We start from the raw sequence: 22977 nt of genomic DNA on the forward strand, positions 1-22977 counted from the left end.
TTGATCCCTGGCCTCCCTCAGTGGGTTAAGAATCCGGCGTTGTTGTGAGCTGTGGTGCAGGTCACAGACTCAGCTTGGTTTTGGCGTGGCTGTGGCCTTGGCGTATGCTGGCAGCTGTAGCTCCAATTCCACCTAGCCTGGGAACTTCTATATGCCACGGGTGCAGCCCTTAAAAAAAAAAAAAAGAAAGAAAGAAAAGAAAAAAAAAAAAAAAGAGGTAACTTTAGAGTGCTTATTAAGTACCAATCACTGCGCTAAAGAGATTTATGTGCATTATGTCATTTAGTCCTATGAGGTAGGTACAGTCATCCCTCGGTATCTGCAGGGGGATTTGGTTCCAGGACACACACCCCCATATTAAAATCTGCAGATGCTCAAGTCCCTTATATAAAATGGTTTAGCATTTGCATATAACCTACGCACATCCTTCCTTATATTTTAAATCATCTCTAGGTTACTTATAATACACAATATACAATGTAAATGTTACATATAAATAGTTGCTGGTGTGCAGCGAATTCAAGTTTTGCTTTTTGGAACTTTCTGGAATTTTATTTTGACCATTTTAGACCTGTGGTCGGTTGAATCCTCTTATGAGGAACCAGCAGACACAGAGGACTAACTGTACTATTTTACATACCTATTTTACAGAGGGGAAGTGGAACTTAGATTTTGTACCTTACTCTGCTAAAAAATGAAAAACCTATTCTTAGAGCTCAAGAAAGATCCTTAACTTCATTCCTGTTCATAGCAATTGTCTCTAGGTACAACAGAACTCAAAATTTCCAGAAAATTGAAGTTACATTACAGCATAAACTTCATAAACAATGAATTTCCCCTTTGGCCTTCTTTTTAATATGCCAAAATAATTGTAGACCCTGAGCTTTCCAAAACCTTTAATCATTTATGGTGCTCTCTGCTATACCTACCCATTAGAACAATTTTAAAAAACATTAACACTGTACCAATTATTTTCAAAAGCCCAGAGATACTAATCAAGTGATCCTAATAGTCTTAAATACTACCCTTAAACCAAAAGATAAATGGAGATTGGGAAACTTCCATTCTAAAGTGCTACCATTCAGATAAAATTACTCTGTGAATTAGGGTAATTTCAATCAGATCCTACAAAGTGGAACACTTTTCTCAAGACTAGAATTAGAAAGTAACCGTAGATAGTTTAAGGGCCCAAACTTTGGAACATAAAAGGGTTTGCCACATGTCAAATTCAACAGCAAAAGGCTGGCAGTAGGAGCTAGGGAGAGCAGGAACAGTTTAGAAAATGACTTACCTATTCATCTCACTTGCAATTCTACCTTAATTACTCTCAAAAATCACATACCGATAAAATAAGTCCTATTTGGTGTCCTGTGTTTTAAGACAACAAATTACATCCTTAGGAGAAACCCAATGGCATTTCGTAAACCTTAGGAACTCAATTACATTTTCTCAGAGAGCACATGCACTTAGGACTTAATAGTCATTAACATACAACAAATTGGTGTATATATAATTTAACAAACCAGTGTAGGTGTATACTTTATTAATTCCATTGCTCACTCATCACTTTTGAAAAGGATTATTTTCTTCAAAATACAAAAGATCACACTATGAACACAATTTATTTTTAAGTGTCACATCAGCTATTTGGTAATAAAATATCAGACGAATTTTTTAAAAGAATTAAGTTATCACACTAGAGTCCATTTAACATAATGCATCCAGCAAGATAAACACAAAGTTATAGATGGAGGAAGTATAGACAGGAGATTCCACTTCAGCTGGTGACAGGAAGTACTAGCTTTGGAAGTTTAGAAACAGGAATACCAAGTTCTATTTTAGCACAAGAAATAAAGGAAAAGATGCTGTGAATAAGGGTAAAAGAGGAAGTTCTTTTTAAAAGTGAACAATATGCCATAATATCTAAGACAATCCAAAGCCATTCCAAGTTTTTTTAAAAAGTGCCTCACTTTTTCATTAGGTTTACATGATAATGTACTTCCCTATATGCAGTTTTGCTATAACAGACTGTGGCTTACAGTTTACACATTTAGTAGGGAGACAAGGATGGTTTCGAACATTAACTTGCTAGTTTGATATCTTAAAGTTTGATGATTACTACATTTTTAAAACAATACTACATGATAAGTAAATCATTTTTAAAGTGTGTAGGTTTCACGGCAGTGAATAAACTGAACGCTACTAAACTGTACAGTTAAAAATGGTTAAGATGGTAAATTTTGTGTATATTTTACCCCACAAAAAAATTTCAAGTTAGAGGAACCACTCCACTTAAATGTTAATAGTAACTTGTTATGTATATTGTGATTGCTCTAAAGCCAAATTCTTATGCTTAATTTTTAATAATTTGTTGTTCATTAACAGCTGGATTCGTTTTATGTAACCAATTTTTAAAGATACTTCCATACATGAGTAACTTCTTTAATCCTGAACTGTAGACTGAAAGTGAAGCAATATTCTCAATTACCATCTTTCAAATCATCTGAATTACTTACTGCCAACAAATTTTAATTATGAAATTATGAATGTGTTTCTACTTCAACTGATTCCTTCATTCAGTGAAGTGCAAATCTCTAAATTAAGAGAGCAAGATCCCTCAACGAACAAGCTTTTCTTAAAGCAGTTGTAGTTTTGTGAGGAAGGCAACATTCCCCACTTCTCACCCTTTAACAGACAGTGACCCAGAAAGCTAGGGCCGATCATTTCCAATTGCAGTTCTCGCCCGGCTCAGCCCTACCACATTTGTCAGAGGCTTTTGTAAACTCCCCTGAGGTTCTGTTCAGGGAAGCGTACAAACGAGGTGAGTCTGGTAGCTCGGGAAGGGCCTCAAGCAATCAGCTAGGCTTGGCCACCTCGGAGAAAAGTGTCCAGGAAAAGAAAACTGAAAAGGCTTCAACTTTGAGCAAATCCCCTTTCTCAGTCACATTTAGCTCCCTTCCCAAAGAAGAGCTGTGTTCTCGAAAGATCTACCCCTTTCCAACTCAAATGTCATTCCGAGATCAGCTGCCTGAGGGGCAAGCGGCGTTCAACCCACGCCCTCTTCGCGTACCGTCCTCAAGTGCCAGCACGGGGCTCAGGTCACTCTGCAACTCCCAAGCCAGCCCAACACGAAGAGGGGCCCTCGCCCCCGACCCCGCCCGTGGACAGAACTGCCCTACCATGTCAGCCAGCAGCCCCGGACTCAACAGCCAAGGCCGCTAGGGAGACGCGCTCCAGGGAAGGCTAGGGGCACCAGGGAACTATGGGAGGGGTCTCTCTGTAGGGGGGAAAGATGGCCTCACCTTGACCCTGATTTCATAGGTGGTAAAGCGGCCCCGGCCGACCCCCACTGTCTGCGGATTGCTCACATCGATCTCGAGGAAGTTGCTGGGAGGCCCGTAAGCGTCATTCAGGTTCTGCGGCTTGGTGATCAGCCGCCGGGTGTCCGCCACGGTCTCCGCCATTTCGCTGCTGTAGCCGCCGCCGCGGACTCCCTCCGCCCCCTCCGCGATCCACCGACGCCGCCTCTGCTGCCCGCCGCGGGGACACCGGACTCGCGCGCAGCGGTCGCAAGGCGAACGAGCACGTAGAGCGGGCGTTCACCCTTGCGCGCGAAGCTCCTCCCCGCGCCGCTCTGGCTGCTGCCTCTTGAGCCCAAGCAGGAAACAACCCACCCGACGGAACGCTGCGCCCCGAGGCCGGGAGGCCCAGCGGAAGCCACGGAGAGGAACGGCGAGCTCGCCGGCGGAGAAGGAGAGTCACGGGTCTTGTAGGCGCGAACAGATTCCGGCCAGACTACAGCGCCCACAATGCACCGGGCGAGCGCGCCGCTACTGGGCTGCGTCCGAGGTGCTATGGGACCCAGGACCGGAGTGCGGGGGCGGGCGCTTCCTGTCTTTATGTATCCGCCTAGACCTGGAACGGTGAGAAGAACACCGGAAACGATCTTAGAGGCCTTGGTAGCTGCCAGACAAGTTAAACAACGAGATGGAAGAGATTTGCCTGCAAGTGGAACAGAACTGCCTATGCTAACTCAATTCCGACATATCCACTGTCTCACCATAAACCACTGAAAATGCTTTTCTAGATAACCTTGAACATATGCCTCAAATGATGATTTTGATATCAACTTGGAGTCTCACTGGACACGTGTCTGGTTTGGTAAATTGAAGGTGGGAACAACTTAATGACGTCATATCCAACGGTCAAACCGTTTTGGGAGACCGATGGGCTAAAATTAACAGGTAGTATATGGGCCGAAGCCTGCCTTGAATTTCTGATGTTTGAGTGATCTGCAGCTTTCCCCCTTCAGTTACAAAATTTAAGTAAGTTTTTGTTTTGTTGCGTTTTTGCTTTTTTTAGGGCCGCACCTGCAGCACATGGAGAGGTGGAATTGGAGCTGTAGCTGCTGGCCTACACCACAGCTCATGGCACGGCTTGAGATCCTTAATCCACTCAGCAAGGCTAGGGATGGAACCTACGTCCTCATGGATGCTAGTCAGATTTGTTAACCCCTGAGCCACTATGGGAACTCCAGTAGCTTTTTTTTTTAAGGTGATAAAACATCGGTACAGCATTTGAAGTGGAACTCGGATAAACCTTTATCAGAAATGAAAAAAAGACAAAACAATTAAGTAGATCATAGTTGATTGCCAATAAATGCAGACTTTGAGCATTGAGGTAGAAGGATAGATGTCTATTCCTGCCCTGCCTGGGGAGTTATGGCCCTTGATGTTGTTGTATCACAGCTCTTTGTGTGTGTGTGTGTGTTTTATGTTAGATTCAGAAAACCCATTCTCTTTAAATAATCTGATCTGTCCCTTAAGCTGAAAAGTTGTCTGAATCATTAGCAGCCCTTCTTAATAACACTAAGTACAGTTGGTATTAAAAAAAAAATGAGGAGTTCCCGTTGTGGCTTAGTGGTTAACGAATCCGACTAGGAACCATGAGGTTATGGGTTCGGTCCCTGGCCTTGCTTAGTGGGTTAAAGGATCCGGCGTTGCCGTGAGCTGTGGTGTAGGTCTCACACGCGGCTCGGATCCCGCGTTGCTGTGGCTGTGATGTAGGCCAGCTACAGCTCCGATTCGACCCCTAGCCTGGGAACCTCCATATGCCGAGGGAGTGGCCCTGGAAATGGCCAAAAGACAAAAAAAAAAAAAAAAAAAAAAAAAAAGAACACGTAGATTATTTTCAAGAAAACTCTACATTCATTCATTCAATAAATATTTATTGAAGGCCTACTCGGTGTTTTCCACTTTTTTTTTTTTTTTTTTGGCCTTTTTAGGGCCACACCTGCGGCATATGAAGGCTCCCAGGCTAGGAGTTGGCCTGCGCCCAAGGCACAGCAGCGCTGAATCCAAGCTCTGTCTGTGATCTAAAACACAGCTCACGGCAATGCCAGATCCTTAACCCACTGAGCGAGGCCAGGGGTCAAACCTGCAACCTCATGGTTCCTAGTTGGATTCGTTTCCACTGCACCACAATGGGAACTCTGTGTTTTCCACTTCGATACTGGAGGTAAAAAGATGGAGAAGGTATTGAAATTCCCTGAGTTCATGAGGGTAATTGTCAAATGTATGGTTTCTCTTGGGGAAACAGATAATAAATAAACCAACAAATAATATAACTGCCAATATGATTGGTGCAGTAAAGAAAGGTGGATAATGTGATAAAGAGTGACCCAGGGGTTCCCTTCACGGCGCAGTGGTTAACGAATGCCACTAGGAAGCATGAGGTTGCTGGTTCGATCGCTGGCCTGAGACCAAATAGACACTTGACTGTTCTGACTACAGCAGTGAGCTCAAGAAATGTGTATAAATGACTCTTTGAATTGGAGTATTTAAAATCTAAGAGACCAGGAACCACCCTATTGTGTTGTCATCTGTGACACTAGAACAAAGCAATCATTTGGCTATTCTTCTATCTCATTCCCTGGAGGCCACTCAGAGCAGCCTTGGGCAGCAGTAATAACACTCGCCTGCAGTGGGGAAGCAGCCATAGAAGGTAGCAACACAGTCAAACAGCTAGAGAAGAGCTCCTCAGGACTTACCCACTGGCTCAGCTGGTTTAGGATCCTGGCCTTTGTCTCTGTGGTGGCTCAGGTTCAGTCTGTGGCATGGGAACGTCTTCATGCTTTGGGTGTGGTCAAAAAAAAAGAGAGAGGGAGAGAGAGAGGAGAGCTTCCCAGGATAAACATCAGGAAAAAAATTATTTTTCAGGAGATCTGATTATATTCTCAGAAATATCCATGAAGAATAAGCTACTAGAATTAACGAGAGAATTTAGTGGCTGAATGAAAGTAAAGAACTTAATTTATAATTTTCCTCCATCTAGGTATTGTCTAGTTAGACTGGAAATGGAAAAAATATCCTATTCACAACAATGACCAAAAGTCAAAATAAAAACGAAACAATCATAGGAAGGAAAGCACAGGATTTATAGGAACAAAACTGAAATTTTATTAAAGGATGTAAACCAAAATCTATATTAAAAAGATTCCATGTTCCATGATAGGAAGACTTAATATTAGAAAAATATCATTTCATCTAAAATTGATAATGCAAATACAATCAGAATCCCACTGTGGGTGGTTTTACCCTCCTCTCTGCCTTGGGTACATGGACAAGATTTTTAAGTTCACATGTTGGAGATTAACCAAGAAGATTATGAAAGTGAAAAAAGTTAAGGTGGGATTTGCTTTACCAAATGTTAAAACTCACTATAAAGCTACTATAAACAAGAGTGTGGTTTGGCACTGTATAAAATAGAGTGCAAAAACAGATCCCAGTAGAGTATAATATATAACAAGCAGAGCATTTCAATTCATTTAGAAAATAGTGCTGACACAGTTGAACGTCTAAGGAATAGGGAGATCCCATAGCTAGTCCCCTGCATTATACCATATATGAAAAAAATCCCAGGTAGAATTTAAATATTAAAAAACCCAAATATGTTTAGAGAAAATTAGATTTTTTAAAAATTGAGTTATAGTTTATTTACAATGTTGTGTTCCAGGTGTTCCATATATATATATATATATATATGTATATATATGTAACTGGAAAATAATGTATTCATTATTTTTCAGATTTTTTTCAGGTTATTACAAGATATTGCATATAGTTTCCTGTGCTACCCAGTAAATCTTTGTTGTTTATCTACTTTATATGTAGTAGTGTGTGTCTGTTAATCCCAAACTCCTATTTATCCCTCCCCACTGCCCTTTCCACTTTGGTAACCATACATTTGTTTTCTGTGTCTGTGAGGCTATTTCTCTTTTGTTTTGGGTCTTTTTTTTTTTTTTTTTTTTTTTTTTTTTTTTTTGCTTTTTAGGGCTGCACCCACAACATATGGAGGTTCCCAGGCTAGGGGTCGAATCAGAGCTACAGCTGCCGGCCTATGCCACAGCCACAGCAACGCAGGATCCGAGCCGTGTCTGTGACCTACACTACACCTCATGGCAATGCCGGATCATTAACCCACTGAGCTGGGTCAGGGATCAAACCCACAACCTCATTGTTCCTAGTCAGATTCGTTTCCACTGGACAAAGTCGTCAGGAACTCCCCAAGGCTGTTTCGGTTTTGTAAATAAGTTTATTTGTATCATTTTTTTAGATTCCACATGTAAGTGAAATCATGTGATGTTTGTCTTTCTGACTTCAGTTAGTATGATAATCTCCAGGTCCATCTATGTTGTTGCAAATGGCATTATTTCATTCTTTTTATGGCTGAGTAGTATTCCATTGTATGTATGTATAACCACATCATCTTCATCCATTCACCTGTTGATGGACATTTAGGTTGCTTCCATATCTTGGCTATTGATTATAAATAGGTAAATAGTGCTGCTGTGAACAATTGGGTTGTTCTTTCACGTATCTTTTCAAATTAGCATTTTCATCTTTTCTGGATATATATCCAGAAGCAGTTGCTGGATCATATGGTAACTATATTTTTAGTTTTTTGAGGAACTTCCATACTGTTTCCATAGTAGCTGCACCAATTTACTTTCAGACTAACAGTGTATAAGGGTTCCCTTTTCTCCACACTCCCTGGAATGTTATTTGTGGACTTTTTGATGGTGGCCATTCTGACCAGTGAGAGATGATACCTCACTGTAGTTTTGATTCGCATTTCTCTAATAATTAGTGATATTAGCATCTTTTCATGTCGTTTTTTTTTTGTTTGTTTTTTTGTTTTTTTCCATCTGTATGTCTTCTTTGGGGAAATGTCTGTTTAGATCTTTTGCCCACTTTTTGATTGCATTGTTTTATTGATTGATTGATTGATATTGACCTCCATGAGTTGTTTGTATATTTTGGAGATTAATCCTTTGTCAGCCACTTCATTTACAAATATTTTCTCCCATTCTGTGGGTTGTCTTTTCCTTTTGTTTATGATTTCCTTTGCTGGGCAAAAGCTTGTAAGTTTGATTAGGTCCCATTTGTTTATTTTTGCTATTTCTTTGGCCATGGAGACTGATCTAAAAAGAAAGTATTACTATGATTTATGTCAGAGAATGTTTTGTCTATGATCTCTTCTGGGAGTTTTATGATGTCATGGCTTATGTTTAAGTCTTTAAGCCATTTTGAGTTTATTTTTGTGTATGGTATGAGGGAGCGTTCTTATTTCATTGACTTACATGCTGCTGTCCAACTTTCCCAGTACTACTTGCTGAAGAGAATACATTTTATATTCTTGCCTCCCTTGTTGAAGATTAGTTGACCATAGGTGTGTGGGCTCCCTATTCTGTTCCGTTGATTGATGCGTCTGTTTTTGTACCAAAACTGCTCTGTTTTGAGTACTGTAGCTTTGTAATATTGTGTGAAGTCTGGGAGGGTTATGCCTGCAACTCTGTTTTCATCAGGATTGCTTTGACAATTCTGGATCTTTTGTGGCTCCATATACATTTTAGGACTATTCGTTATGTAGACTTTCTTACAGGCAAAAGGAAATGCTGTCCTGTGGGAGTAGCGCATTTATGTTGTCATTTAACTTTATAAACTGAGGTTCTGTCTTGTCTACCAGTCTCTTGTGAGCTTAATTAATTCATCAATCACCCAGGCCTGAGCACCTCTGCAGAAAATGATAAAACCAAGTAGCTGGACCTCCAGAAAGTCAGACTCTGGACTTGTGGCAAAACTAATGAAGTCCTGTAAACTTCTTAGGGGTCAGCCTGGCCACTCTTACATCGTTTTCCAGTTCAAAGTTCACACCCTAACCTCTCTCCAAACCCCTGCTCCCAGGCTGCTGAACATTCCTGAAGCAAATCTCAAACTGACTGTCACCTTTGCACATTTATAGTTTCCAGCCTCAAGTAACCCTTCAGCACACTTCAGCAATCCCTTATCTCATCCTCTTCTCAACTTCACACCCCTCTTCCTTACTCTCAGTGGGTAACCTCACCTCATTCTGCACAAAGAAATGTGAAAGCCACAAATCTCAGTATCTCCTTCCTCACCACTGAAGACTCTCTACACGGCATCCTTGGAACATTTGAGATCATAAGGTATGACTAGACCACTTCCGGCTTTTGAGGATATGGGCATTTTCAGATTAGATATTAAGGAAATCATTTATAAACATTGTTTTGATTGTTAATTTTAAATAAAGCATTTGCGGAGTTCCCGTCGTCATGGCGCAGCAGAAACGAATCCCACTAGGAACCATGAGGTTGCAGGTTCAATCCCTGGCCTCACTCAGTGGGTTAAGGATCCGACATTGCCGTGAGCTGTGGTGTAGGTTGCAGATGAGGCTCAGATCCCAAGTTGCTGTGGCACAGCTATAGCTCCAATTAGACCCCTAGCCTGGGAACCTCCATATGCCATGGGTGCGGCCCTAAAAAGACAAAAATAAATAAATTAAATAAATAAAGCATTTGCATGATTCCAAAGTCAAAATGCACTTAAGGATATTCATTGAAAAATCTGCCTTCAATCCCTAACTGCAGCCATCTAGTTCCCCTTTTCATTGATAGTCACCCTTACCAGTTTCTTGCTGCATATCTTCACGTCCTTCCAGAAATACTCTAGCGTGGACACCTGTGTGTGTATATGTATGTATATATAACAAAAATGGCATACACTTTTGCACCTTATTTTACTTAACAATATATCTTGAAGTGGGATCCACAGTTGTACAGCAGCAAAGTGTTTCATTACATGATGTGCCATAATTTATTTAAATTGTCCCAGAAGAGGAGCAGAATGTGTGACCCCAAAGTATGCCACTTTGACCTGCAGATTGTCTTGAACCAAAGCAATCAAGATGGAGCAGACTGGGCCTGGCCCAGAGAGAGCTATTACCAGAGATAACTTTTGTCTGAAGGACCTGTATCTACGGCCAGGCAAACATCTAATTACCAAACATCAGTTCCTCCTATTGTCCTGTAAACTACCGTCCTCCCACTTTGAAGCCCCAGGCCCCTATGGCATATAAGCTTCAACTAGCCAAACTGCTCTTTGTTCTCATGCTCATATGGGACTCCTGTTCATACAAAATTTAATTTTTTTTTCTCTCCTGTTACTCTATCTTATGTCGATTTAACCATTAGACCAGCCAAAAGAACCTAAAAGGGTAGAGGGAAAATTTTTCTTCTACTCCATTCCCCTCTGACGAATATCTTTGATGATCTCCAACTTTCACTACTGCAATGCTGCAGAGAACAAGCTTGAATATGCTATCATCACACACACCGGACTATATTTGTAGGATAACTTCCTGTGCAGGCATACCTCAGAGATAAATTGTGCGTTTGGCTCCCAACCACCACAACAAAGCAAATACCACAATAAAGCAAGCCCGAACATTTTTTGTGTGTGTGGCAGTGCATACAAAAGTTATGTTTACACTATATGGCAATCTGTTAGGTGTGATACAGGATTACATATGTTTCAAAAAACAAGGTATATATCTTAATTAAAAAATAATGCTATTAGAAAAATAGCACTGATAGACTTGTTCCACAAAGAGTTGCCACAAACCTTCAATTTGCAGAGCACAATAAAGCAAAGCACAGTAAAATTTTCATCCCCACCTTGGAATGTGCCCTTGTACCCCTTCCCTATACTTTGCCCAGTGCATCTCTTCCATTTGGCTATTCCTGAGTTGCAATCCTTGAAAATAAGGTGTTAAACATAAGTATTTTTCTGAGTTCTGTGAGTGGAATTATCAGACCTGAGAGGAATGGGGTTCATCAGAATGCTCAAATTTGTAGCCAGCCAGGCAGGAGTGGGTAGCTTAGGCAACCCACTTAAGGCTGGTGTCTGAAATGGGAGCAGTCTTGTGGGAATGAGTCTCTAACCTGCAAGATCTGTTCTAACTTCAGGTAGTTAGTGTCAGAATTGAATTGTTGGACACTCAACAGGGGTTGGAGAATTGGAGGCTTTGGAGATGATGCTAAACCATTCTGGTAGCATATCAGATAATCTCTCTCCTTCTCTTAAAGTTTAAGTTCTCTACTTCCATAGTCAAGGACGTGTCAGCACATGCCTGCTCCCTAGACTGTGTATTAGTTTGGAGTCTTAGGGAGGCTAATACTTTAGTTCAGCACATTCTCACACTGATTTTCTTTATATATTTGTTCACAGTTTTATTTAAAGAAGTGGCTAGACCTGGCGTGAGCCAGGCCCTGCTTGCACACCTCACTCAGCAAAATAATCCTGCTGATAACATGACTCACTCTCAGAAGGCAGGTTAGTGAGCATCTGCTGTGTTTTAGGAATGCCCCCTGAGCGGTCTTACTCTCCATTCTGAGATTCTTCAGAGTGTCTCTTCCAACACACATGCAACTCCACATTTTGTTATACTTTTTGTGATTTAGTCTCTTCTTCTATGTTGATAAATCAGGCAGTGCCCAGCTGGTTGTATCAACATCAGAACCCTTCTCTCTCTCTCTTTTTAAGTTCACCAATTATGCCTTTTTCCCTGTATCTTCCTTCTCCTAACTCTTTGAGAATGTGCCTCTCAGATCTCCAGCCTCAGGAAACATAATTAACCTATGGCCTCAGCTGCTGTGTGCTGAAATTCATTACTGCATTTGCTCTGAGGCCACATTTCCCATGGTTGCTCCTAGACAAACACTGAGCACACCAGGAAATGGCTGAGGACTGCTCAGACCTCAGGAATATAAGGTGCATTCTTGGGTGAGGAAGGACTCTCTTCTTATAGAGATGACATTGGTTTCAATGTCTGGAAGAGTCAAAAGCAGCCATGACAATGGGCAATTTCTGTCCTCTGTCAAGTGGCTGACTTCTGAAAAAAAAAAAAAAAAAAAGGCACAGGAGTCCTTTGAAATTGAAGGGCTTCTGACATCATGCATAGTGACTGCTTTCAACCATGCAAGGCCAGGCAAGGTTATTGTAAACCCGAATCAAGATGAAAATAATTACACAAGTCCTCAGCAGCAGGAACAGTGGGAACCAGGCATTTATATTCCTTCTCTCAAGAAAATGGATTACCAGCTGCCTAAGTTAAAAAGCACCAAGGCTATCTAGACCAGCATTTCTCAAACATTACTGTGCATATACATCACCTGGGGATTTTGTAAAACTGCAGATTCTCATCCAGGGGTTCTAGGATGAGGCCTGAGATTTTGCATTTCTAACAAATTCCAGAAAATGCCATTGCTGCTGGTCTCCAGACCAAATCAAATAGCAAGGATCTAGAGAATCTCAAGAATGTCATATGTATTGATTAATGGATGGGACAGGGAGAGGGTCATTTCAGAACCAGTGAGATCATGTGGTCTCAAATGAACAGCTATGCCTCCTTTTGGACTTTTAGACCCTTCTCACCATTCATGTGACAAATATGTACTGAGCAGCTACAATAAACCAGATGCTGTGCTAGGTCCTGGAGAAGAGGGAAGGTGGTAAACAAGATATGATATTTGCTTCTTGTATCTTTCTTTCTGGTCATAGGGACATGTGAGTAGGGTGTGATGAGAGCCTCGTAGCCCAGTCTTGAAGGTAGGAGAGAAAGAATTCCAGAAGGAAACAACAACAAAACTGAGACATGAAGTTGGTGTTTGACGCGGGAGGTGCCTGTGATATGGGTGTGCCTGTGTGTGGGAGGTGCATTCCAGAGATAGAGATAAACACGTGCAAAGGCCCAGAGGAAAGCATAGCTGGGGAACTACATGCAGTTTAGAACTATTTGAATGAAAGTGGAAAATGACAAGGACTAATGCCAAAGGGATAAGGCCATAAAACATTACAGTCAATGTTTATGGTTCTGGAGATCATCTACAGACATTCTAAAGGAAGCCATTGAATGGGATTGACTTAACTTTTGGTTGAGAAAGATCATTCTGGCAAACCTAAGATGGTGGCAGTGGGAACATAGAGAGGAGACTGGGCTTGAGAAATAGTTTCCCCTATTTCTCTGGTTCGACCCAAAGTAGGTACTGCATTAAGCAACTGAGGACTGCCCAGACTGGAAATCTGTGAGATTTCGGGTTGGAGGAGAATGTCAGGATGCAAACAGCACCACATCTCCTATTGGGAGGTGAAGGGCTTGGCAGATCCCTGTGGACTGGTGTCAGTGTTCTAGTGAAAGGCCTAAGTCACCAGAATATACACTCTGAGGCATACCACCTTTGGTTCCTAATTGCATTTGCAAAGGAATTAAACTCTCCTAACCACTCATGTGGGAATTGCATCCTCATAGGAAGTGTATTTGACCAGAACTGTGGGTTGGTTTTGGTAGAGAGATTGAGCAGCCCTGCTGGAACAAGACTTGATCCACTGAGCTGTTTAATGTTCCCTGATCTATACTTACCTCAACTTGGAGTATGGACATGTTACTACAGTGTTTGCCACCCCACACCCCACACTAACATAGGCACTCATGTGCCATCTCCGTTTATTGTCCTAGTGACTAAATCAAATTCAGCATGTCTAAAGTCAGTCTTATCCCCTTTACTCATAAGCAGTACCCCAATATTTTCATCCTTTTTGCTGTAAATGTTATTTTTTGAATTGCTTGGGCTTTTTCTCTTCTTTCTCATCTACCCTTCACTCTCTGCCATATCCTGGTTTGGTTAGTGTTAGACTGCAGAGATGTTCATACTACCTGGTTTCTCTAATCTCCTCTATTCATTCTTCACAGTAATAGCATGATTTACACATTACCATTTATATGTGCATTATATTATAAATATCTCTTGCCTAGAGATTTATATTTTACATAAATGTGTCTGACTTGAAGACAATACTATGAGCAAATCTATTTAGTCAGGGTTCAGTAGAGGAAATGGGCACAATCCTTAGTAGCTGAGATACCCTAGAAAAGTTACTTCGCTTGACTGTGCCTCCATTTCTTCATGTATAAAATGGGAAGAAAAACAGTACCTACTTACTAGGTGGTTATGAGCATTGAGACTTAATATTACAAAGTACTTACAGTGCCAGACACATGGTAAACCTTGACTACCTAGAGTCTGTGAAGGAGTCAGTAAAGAAGTGGCCTTATCTAGGAAAGAAAGACTGTGGTTGGGAAAATCACAGGCTGAGGGCTTGAAGCCATGATGAGAAGTGACTGGTGGTGTGTGGCTAGGTCTACGAGCAGAGGATGTTCAATCAATGTTGTAACTAAATGAATCTGATGCTGGAAACCTTGATGATCCTCTTAACCAGAAACCTGAACTTAAAATTAGTGACAGGATGTTTCAAAGCGTTGATTTATTTACTGTCACTTCAGATGCAAAACATTGGTTTTCATAGGCATTTCTGTCTAAGGCAACGTCAATTAATTAGGTCCCATGTAACATCTGCCCCAGGAGGTTTACATTACCATAGTATGCATTTGAAGAAGTCAAAAATTTCAAAATATCGTTAGTTCCAAAGTATATTTTTGATAAACCAGCTTGCATACTGCATTGTGGATAACAAGGTTAAATAAAGGTTCTAATAAGACAAACAACGACAATTTAAATAAATCAGATGTTTTTGTCGAAGATTACTCTGTGATTTTCTCCAATTATTCATGACATTTCACCCATTCATATTGTGATCTGCTTTAATAGTGGAAGAAAAAAAAAACGTTGTCTCCTTGTTTATTCTTTGTTCTCAAGGAGATAAGCTGTTTATAAAGATACGTTATTTGTTATTTAAATCACTTTTACTGAAGTTGTTTATTTCCTTGTTTCAGTTTCTAAAAATATTGCAACAATTGTAATGCTTCTTAGAGATGTCTGTTCAATTCAGAGTGATTTGTACTGAAATTCTTTGCTAAATGGGCACAGGTGCTAATATGTATAACATGCTACAGCAAGTCAAAACTAATAAATACTAAAAAAGAGATAGTGGGGATATACGTGTGTCAACTTTTAAAATCTGTGATTAAAAACACTTTAGACCCAGTCTCGGATCTTTGTAAATGTCTAACTCTATACTTGCCATTTCATAGCTATTTAATAATAATTAATAATAATAATAAATTAGATAACACCAAAACTATAAGCAGAAAAACCGCATAATTTAAATCCATAGATCTGTTTCTTAGAAAATGCCCTTTAATTGTTTTGCAAAATTTCAAGATTATAATTATTACATAAAAGTAATTACATTAAAGGATAATTTACCCTGTATTAAAGTATCAAATTAAAGCTGAAAAATAGTACCTGTAAACAGAATTATATTTCTAAAAAAATTGAAACACAAGCACAGGAAATTACATCTCTTGCTTCTGTTTTTGCTATGCAAAAAATAATCTCCAGAATAAATTTTAGTTAATACATTTACTAATTTAATACTAAATTTTAGTAATTTAATAAAGCTACATTGCAGTATAGCATATAGATCTATGATACATGTCTTGCATATCAATCTATAAACTTAACCATGGCTTATTCTAGGTAATCAGCAGGACTGATATGTGAAATAAAGCCAAGTAGCTTTGATTTTAAAGGAGAGTTGATTATTTCCAAGGACACAAGATTCAAAATCCAGCTGAGTTGATTTGGACTAAAGAATTGAAGCCTGGTACCATGAATTATAGTATGTATTCCTGCTGAGTAAGCCCTGGATATGGCAAACTCAGATCTGTGGATGCACATCTCTCCCCTTGAAGCTGATGAGAATTACTTGGCCTAAGTGAGATACATGCTGGGAAAATTGGTCCCTTATAATCGGTGTGTATAGACAGTAAAGGTCTCTTGATACTTTCCTCATTTGGTCCCTTAGTTTTCTCCAGTCTTGGTTGTGGCAGAAGACACCCTTCTTGAATTAGATATGTTCCATGACTAAAAGGTATTTTTCATCATCTAGAGAGTCTAGATTGAGAACTTCTCTGTTATCAGTGCAGTTGGGTAATTACTTATTCAAGTAATCTCCCCAAGAAGTCCATTGGAAACAAAACACTCACCTGATTCTTTTGAAGTCTAGGCCAAATCATGGCTAATTCTGAGTGTAGTCACCTGGTGCAAGTACTAATACTTATAGACAAATGAATTCATTTAGTTTTATGATTGCATCTTTGAGTTTTGATGAATAGCTGCATTTTAGTTTAATTGTAGTTCCTCTGAAGAAGCAATCTATAGAACTGGAGAACACTGAGTCTACTTGATTGCCTGGATATGCATTGCATCAAATCCAACTAACAAAACTAGATTGGTTATGACCATTGCTATGTAGCAATCAAAATTCTATACGGCATGATGTACTTTTTGTCTACATATAGATCTGATTTAAGGGCCATTTGAAAAACTATGTCATTCAATAGATAAGCTTTTAGTGCCTCTTACTATTCAGTTAACTTCAAGAAGCAGTGGTGCCTGTATTATCTATCTCTCATCTCTCAGGGTCATTGAGTTTCAATATATAAAATACCTGGGTTAAAAATCAGATTTTTAAGGTCTCTTGAGTATTTAAAAATAATGTTTGTCATAAGTCTGGATATCCACATACATGAAGGGTTTTTTTTTTTTTTTTTGGTAATGATGAATACTAAATACATATGCAGTATTAAACCTGGAACATTCTTGGAGTTGCCCTGGAAATATTAAAATTTGATTACTACTTTTAATAATTCTTTTTTTTATTTTAAGTATAGTTGATTTACAATTTTATGTCAGTTTCAGGTGTACAGCAAAATGACCAGTCATACATACACATACATTATTTTTCATATTCTTTTCCATTATGGTTTATTACAGGATACTGAATATAGTTCCTTACCTGTGCTATACAGTAGGATTTGTTATTGTTTATCTATTTTGTGTATAGTAGTTTGTAACTGCTAATCCCGGTAATTATTTTTTTCTAATTAAAAAAAGTATCAGAACACACTTAGGAAATAAAATTGGGGGTAGGAGTGGGAAGATGAGATCAGTTTTCCACTTTAAAAAAAAATAATATATGTGGAGGCTCATGAAAGCACATGAGATACTTGTAAATCATTGGGTTTAAATCATTTGCTAAGAAACGATGACAAGGTAAGCAGGAGCCAGATCTTGATTTTCTAAAGGTCCAAAGTAAATCGTATTTCATTCTGTAAACAGGCATTTTTACAGCTGTTTAGAATCTGTGATGAGATTTGCTCAAGTGGTCACATTTTGGAAACAAATCTAATAGCAGGATGGATCAGAGGAGAGACAGCCAATTAGGAGGTGATCGCAGAAGCCTTAGAAAGACAGGAGAAAGACCCAGTGGTAGTGGGTGGATTTACACCACATTAAGAAGATGAATTCAATCATATCTGGTGAAAGATCATTTGAGTGATGAGGAAGTGAAATTAATTGAAGGTGGCTCCCAGATTACAAATTTGCATGTGGAGTTGGGAGAAGTTAGAAATGGCTGGGAGTTGCTTCTATTTTAAAAAGAAAGATGGCAGAGAGGGCATGTGGAGAAATTATATAAAAGCCTCTTGTTCCCTCTTAAAATTTGGGTATGAAACATTTAAGGAGGAAATACATAGATAAATAAATATATTATGTGGTTCAGATTTAAAAAAAGAATATCCTGATAAAAGATATTCAAAACTGAAAAACATACAACTCAATATCAAAAAACCCAAACAACCCAATTACAAAATAGACAGAAGGGAGTTCCTCCTATGGTGTAACTGGTTTGGTGGCATCTTTGGAGTCCTGGGATGCAGGTTTGACCCCTGGCCAAGCAAATGGGTTAAGGATCTGGCATTTCCACGGAGAAATGCAAATCAAAACAACAATGAACTATCTCTTCACACCTGTTAGAATGGCTATCATCAAAAAGACCACAAAAAAAAAAAATGTTGGTGAGGACATGAAGAAAAGGGAACCCTTATACACTGTTGGTGGGAATGTAAAGTGGTGCCACCACTACGGAAAACAGTATGGAGGTTCCTCAAAAAACTAAAACAGAGTTACCATATGATCCAGCAATCCCACTTCTGGACATATATCTGGAAAAGATGAAAACTCTAAATTTGGAAAAGATACATGCATTCCAATGTTCACAGCAGCACTATTTACCTATTTACAATAGCCAAGATATGGAAGCAACCCAAGTGTATATTAGGAGCACCACTGATTTCATGAAGCAGGTAGTCTGGTTTTCGCAGAAAGACTAAAATGATGAATTTTGTATTTGTACTAAGACTACTCATTCAGTCATTCAACGCATATTTATTGAGTGTCTACTAACTTAGGCACTATTTTAGGCCCTGGGGATACAGCAGTGAACAAAACGGACATTAGTCCCTGTCCACATGGAGCCTAAACTCTAGGAAGAGCAATAAGACCAGATAATAAGCTAATAAATTAGTAAAATATGTATGGTGATGTTGGTAAGAGTTATGGAGAAAATAAGCTGGGAAGGAGAAAGTTTGGTAGTGAGGTAGTCAGGGAAGCCCTTAACAGACAAAGTGTCATAAGGACATGAGGACACAGGAAGTGAACCACACACATATCTTGGAGGAGAGCATTCCAGGCAGAAGGCACAAGAAACACAAACACAAACACTTTGGTGTGGGAAAAAGGCTTGTGAGTTCCAGGAACTCACATATGATAGTATGTTTTCCATCATCCACTTTCTTTACCCTGTTCTTCATTGTTTTGTTTGTCCTCTGGTTACTTTCAGTCTGGGTTTGCCCTTGAGATTAGATTCCAGAACTACATGACACTTCTCTAAGGAGTTCTTTAGTGAGGAAAAGGTAATGCTTTCTGATTTTCTGATTTACCTCTATTAATTTTTCTGATAATGTTCAAAATTCCTTTTAGAGTTTTTTGTTTGTTTGTTTAGCAATTGCAGGAACAGCAGAAGCATGGGATTGATGTTTTAGTAAAATAGTTTACAATGGCTACTTAATTAGTCTTCAGGTCATAATGAGTTCTCTTGAATACAATAAATGTAATCTAAGAAGTTATTTCCAAGTTATCTCATACTTGTGCACAATAAAGTTCATTTGCCATGTTTCTGTCCATTTGCACGGTTGGTCGAAAGTTTCCTGTAGATCTTCCAACTTGGCATTAAACTATCCATGAGTTCTTATTTCACTTTCATAATTATTAAGCTATTGGAATCTCTAATAAGAGATACTTTCATTGACCAAGGCAAGCAGTTGTTTTCCCAGAGCAAACAAAATGATATCTAGACACTTTCTGAAAGTCTTGAGGGTGACAAATATTTAAATCAAGGAAGAAATAGTCTGATTTTTTCAAAAGGTCTTTCACCAAGTGCCATACCAATAATTAGTAACATTAAATGAAACAGCATGAAGGAATAGTTTGTCATGTCAGCAATGACATTAAAGATAGAAAAAAATAGTGTGAATTGACATTTTGGAAGACACAATCAAAATAATTTTTCTATAAATGATTTGACAGAGTCAGTAAAGAAGTCTCCAAATTATTTATCCTGTTATGTTCTCTTTTCCTGTTTCTTTGGACACTTCTATTGTAGACCAACTAACTACCTAAATTCCTGGAATTCTTTCTAATGTCTTTTTATTTAGTTTTCATACAACTGAAACTTTCTCTTTTCCTGTAATCCAGATTTTCTTGCTTGCATGCCTGTCTGCCTGCCTTAGTTCACTCTGTTTTCTATTTTTGGAAGGTCTTCATTTCCTGTTAAAAGTAAAGCTTCTAGAAGGCTTTCCTGATTTCCCAGCCAAAGTGCTCTTTCATTGATTCAACAACATCTGGTAGAATCTTTTATCGATTCCTTTGTCCCTCCTACAGGATTGCCTGCTTCTTTTGGATAGCACTTTGTTAACCCTATATACTCCAAATATTTTTTGTTTAATCAAATTAGGGAAGATCACTTAGATATTCCTCTTTGGATACATGGTCTCAAGGCCATTCAGTCCAGTGGTTCACTGGCTTTCCCACGCTACACAAGTTCTTTCTAAACATCTGAGTTTATTCCACATTGAAAATTATTTACATTACAGAAAACAAAGGTGATAGCACTTTTCAGGTACTCTGCCAAAGATGAGCTGGACACTGGAGGCAAACTGGGGCTACCACTTAGGGATGTAACCAATATTTTGTTAAAATATGAGGGCCCAATGGATCCTCCACTTTTTATTTTGATTGTTTTTTTAGGTTTATTGAACTATAGTTAATTTATAAGACTGTGATAATTTCTGCTGTACAACAAAGTGATCCAGTCACGCATATACATAGATTCATTCTCTCTCGGATTCTTTTTCCACATAGATTATCACAGAATACTGGGTAGAGTTCTCTGTGCTATATAGCAGGTCCCCATTGGCCAGTCCTTCCATATACCTCAGTGCGCATATGCCAATCCCAAATTCCTAGTCCATCCCTCCCACTCCTCAACCTGTCCCCTTTGGTAATCATAAGTTTTTCAAAGTCTGTGAGACCGTTTCTGCTCTGCAAATAAGTTCATTTGTACCTCCCCCCCTTTATTTAAGATTCCACATAAAGGTGATTTCATATGATGTTTGCCTTTCACTGTATGGCTTAGAACGATAGTTTCTGTGTCCATCCATGTTGCTGTAAATGGCATTATTTTGTTCTTTTTTTTATGGCTGAGTAATATTCCATTGCATATATGTACCAAATCTTCTTTATTCATTCCTCTGTTGATGGACATTTAGGTTGCTTCCATGTCTGGCTATTGTAATAGTGCTGCAATAAATATTGGGGTGCATTTATCTTTTCAAATTATGGTTTTCTCTTGATAGATGCCCAGGAGTGGGATTGCTGGATCATATGGTAGTTCTATTTTTTGTTTTTTGAGTAACCTCCATACTGTTTTCCATAGTGGTTACATGAGTGTACATTCCCATCAACAGTGTAAAAGGATTCCTTTTTCTCTACACCCTCTCCAGCATTTATTATTTGTAAACTTTTTGATAATGGCCATTCTGGCTAGTGTAAGGTGGTACCTCATTGTAGTTTTGATTTGCATTTCTCTAATAATTAGTGATGTTGAGCATCTTGTCATGTGTTTTTTGGCCATCTGTATGTCTCATTTGGAGAAATGTCTATTTACATTTGCCCATTTTTTTGACCGGGTTGTTTTGGATTTTTGATATTGAGCTGCGGGAGGTGTTTATATATTTCAGAGATTAATCCCTTATCAGTTGTTTCATTAGCAAATATTTTCTCCCATTCTGTGGGTTGTCTCTTTGTTTTGTTTATGGTTTCCTTTGCTGTGCAAAAACTTACATTTTATTTAGGTTTTGGAGTCTCAGTCAGGTATGCTAACCTAAAAGGCTCAGGGGGGGTTACTTTACACGTCGTAATCCCGTTCCAATTCCTTGAAAGTGTTGTGGAATCCTCGGCTGCCTTCGCTGGGCGGAGAAGTGCCCCTCCCCCCAAGCCCAGAGCTGCCTGCCCCGCACCGCCTTCGGCGCCACCGCACTGCATGCTGGGAGTCGTAGTTGCAAGTGTCTGCTCTGGAAGAGAGATCAGAGGGCATGGGAGTCAGCCCGCCCCCTAGCTACTTGAGCTTGCGTTTTTTCCGCTTCTCTCTTTCGTTCTCTCACGGGCGGAGCCTTCTGTGAGCACTGCAGGATTTGTCGGTGCTACCGTCTTTCTTCTGGGTTTCAATAAAGTTTTCCTTTTGCTCCCCTTGTACGGAGCTCAAGATGGCGGCCTCCTGGTCGCCCTTGGTTACCCTCCGCTTAGCGCAGAGCCGGTTGAGAGGGAGATGTGTTGGGTGCAGGGCCTGGGCCGCTGCTCTCGCCCCTCCGGCCACCGCCCCTGGAAACTCTCTCTGTAAAGGTCAGTGACTGTGCCTGGAGTAGGCCGAGCCGACTGCATAGGACCGGGGCAGTCACCCTCACTCCTCGAGCTGCCCGAGCGCCTACTTGGTTCATAATTTTCGAGAGGTTTTCTCGAGAGGAGTTTCATGCTCTCTTGCATTTTCTGTTACAGTCTGCTGATGAAGGAGCCCTGGGCACTGAGGGAGGTGGCTGAGAGTGACCTTCATTTTGAGGGTTCAGAGGTCGACTCAGGGTTCGTTCCCTCCCACATGTTAGAAAGTTGAGACCTTGTAAGCCCAAGTGGGGGAGTACCTGGCTTGAAAGGATGCCAAGTGTCAGGTTAAGGCCTGGGGACTCTTCATCCTGCGCCTTTCCTGTTGACCTGGGACTGTACCTAAAAGCCAAGCCTCTGACGCTTGCAGGCCCTTTTGGCTCTCTGGCTTCTGGGAGTGCAAGTGTCCGAGCATTCCCAGACTGAGAGATTGATTCTTTTTGTTCTTTTCAAATTACTAGAGGCTTCAGCAAGGTCACTTTGTCACCAGGCTTGCTTCATATATTCATTCATTCATTCAAATTGTTACGTGTTTCCAAATGAATGAACCTATATTTTGAGTAATCAAGCCCACAGGAGTGATAATTTTACTGCTCTATTCATATACTCCCACTAAATCAGGGCTACTCAATGGCAAGGACCAGGTGTCATTGGTTCTTCAGCACTTAGCACAGTGTTTGGTGCCTGATGGGCAGATATGTTTTTGAACGAATAACATTATTCTTATTGCTCACTCATCCAAATTCTTGAACGCTTTCCTTTTT

General features: G+C 39.9%; 2 protein-coding genes across 6 annotated transcripts in view; one reads left to right on the forward strand and one right to left on the reverse strand.

The window, feature by feature from the left end:
- SNX3 (sorting nexin 3) overlaps nt 1-4140 on the reverse strand; it is a 43286-nt gene extending 39146 nt beyond the window's left edge. Inside the window, exon 1 of one of the 2 annotated variants that reach the window (XM_021090786.1) lies at nt 3369-4140. In XM_021090786.1, coding sequence (XP_020946445.1) covers nt 3369-3464 — 96 coding nt within the window. In that variant the 5' untranslated portion in view covers nt 3465-4140. Of the gene's footprint in view, nt 1-3302 lie in introns of both variants that reach the window. The other variant, XM_021090785.1, reaches the window with a different exon arrangement.
- Nucleotides 21826-22977, forward strand: part of AFG1L (AFG1 like ATPase) — a 223346-nt gene continuing 222194 nt past the window's right edge. For 2 of the 4 annotated variants that reach the window (XR_002343774.1, XM_021090790.1), the window contains exon 1: nt 21829-22180. Coding sequence is in view for 2 of the 4 variants with exons in the window: in XM_021090790.1 (XP_020946449.1) it covers nt 22045-22180 (136 nt within the window). In the remaining 2 variants the exon portion in view is untranslated. Of the gene's footprint in view, nt 22181-22977 lie in introns of all 4 variants that reach the window. The other 2 variants (XR_002343776.1, XM_021090788.1) reach the window with 2 other exon arrangements.

This window comes from Sus scrofa, chromosome 1, assembly GCF_000003025.6.
Source record: "Sus scrofa isolate TJ Tabasco breed Duroc chromosome 1, Sscrofa11.1, whole genome shotgun sequence".
NCBI lineage: Eukaryota > Metazoa > Chordata > Mammalia > Artiodactyla > Suidae > Sus > Sus scrofa.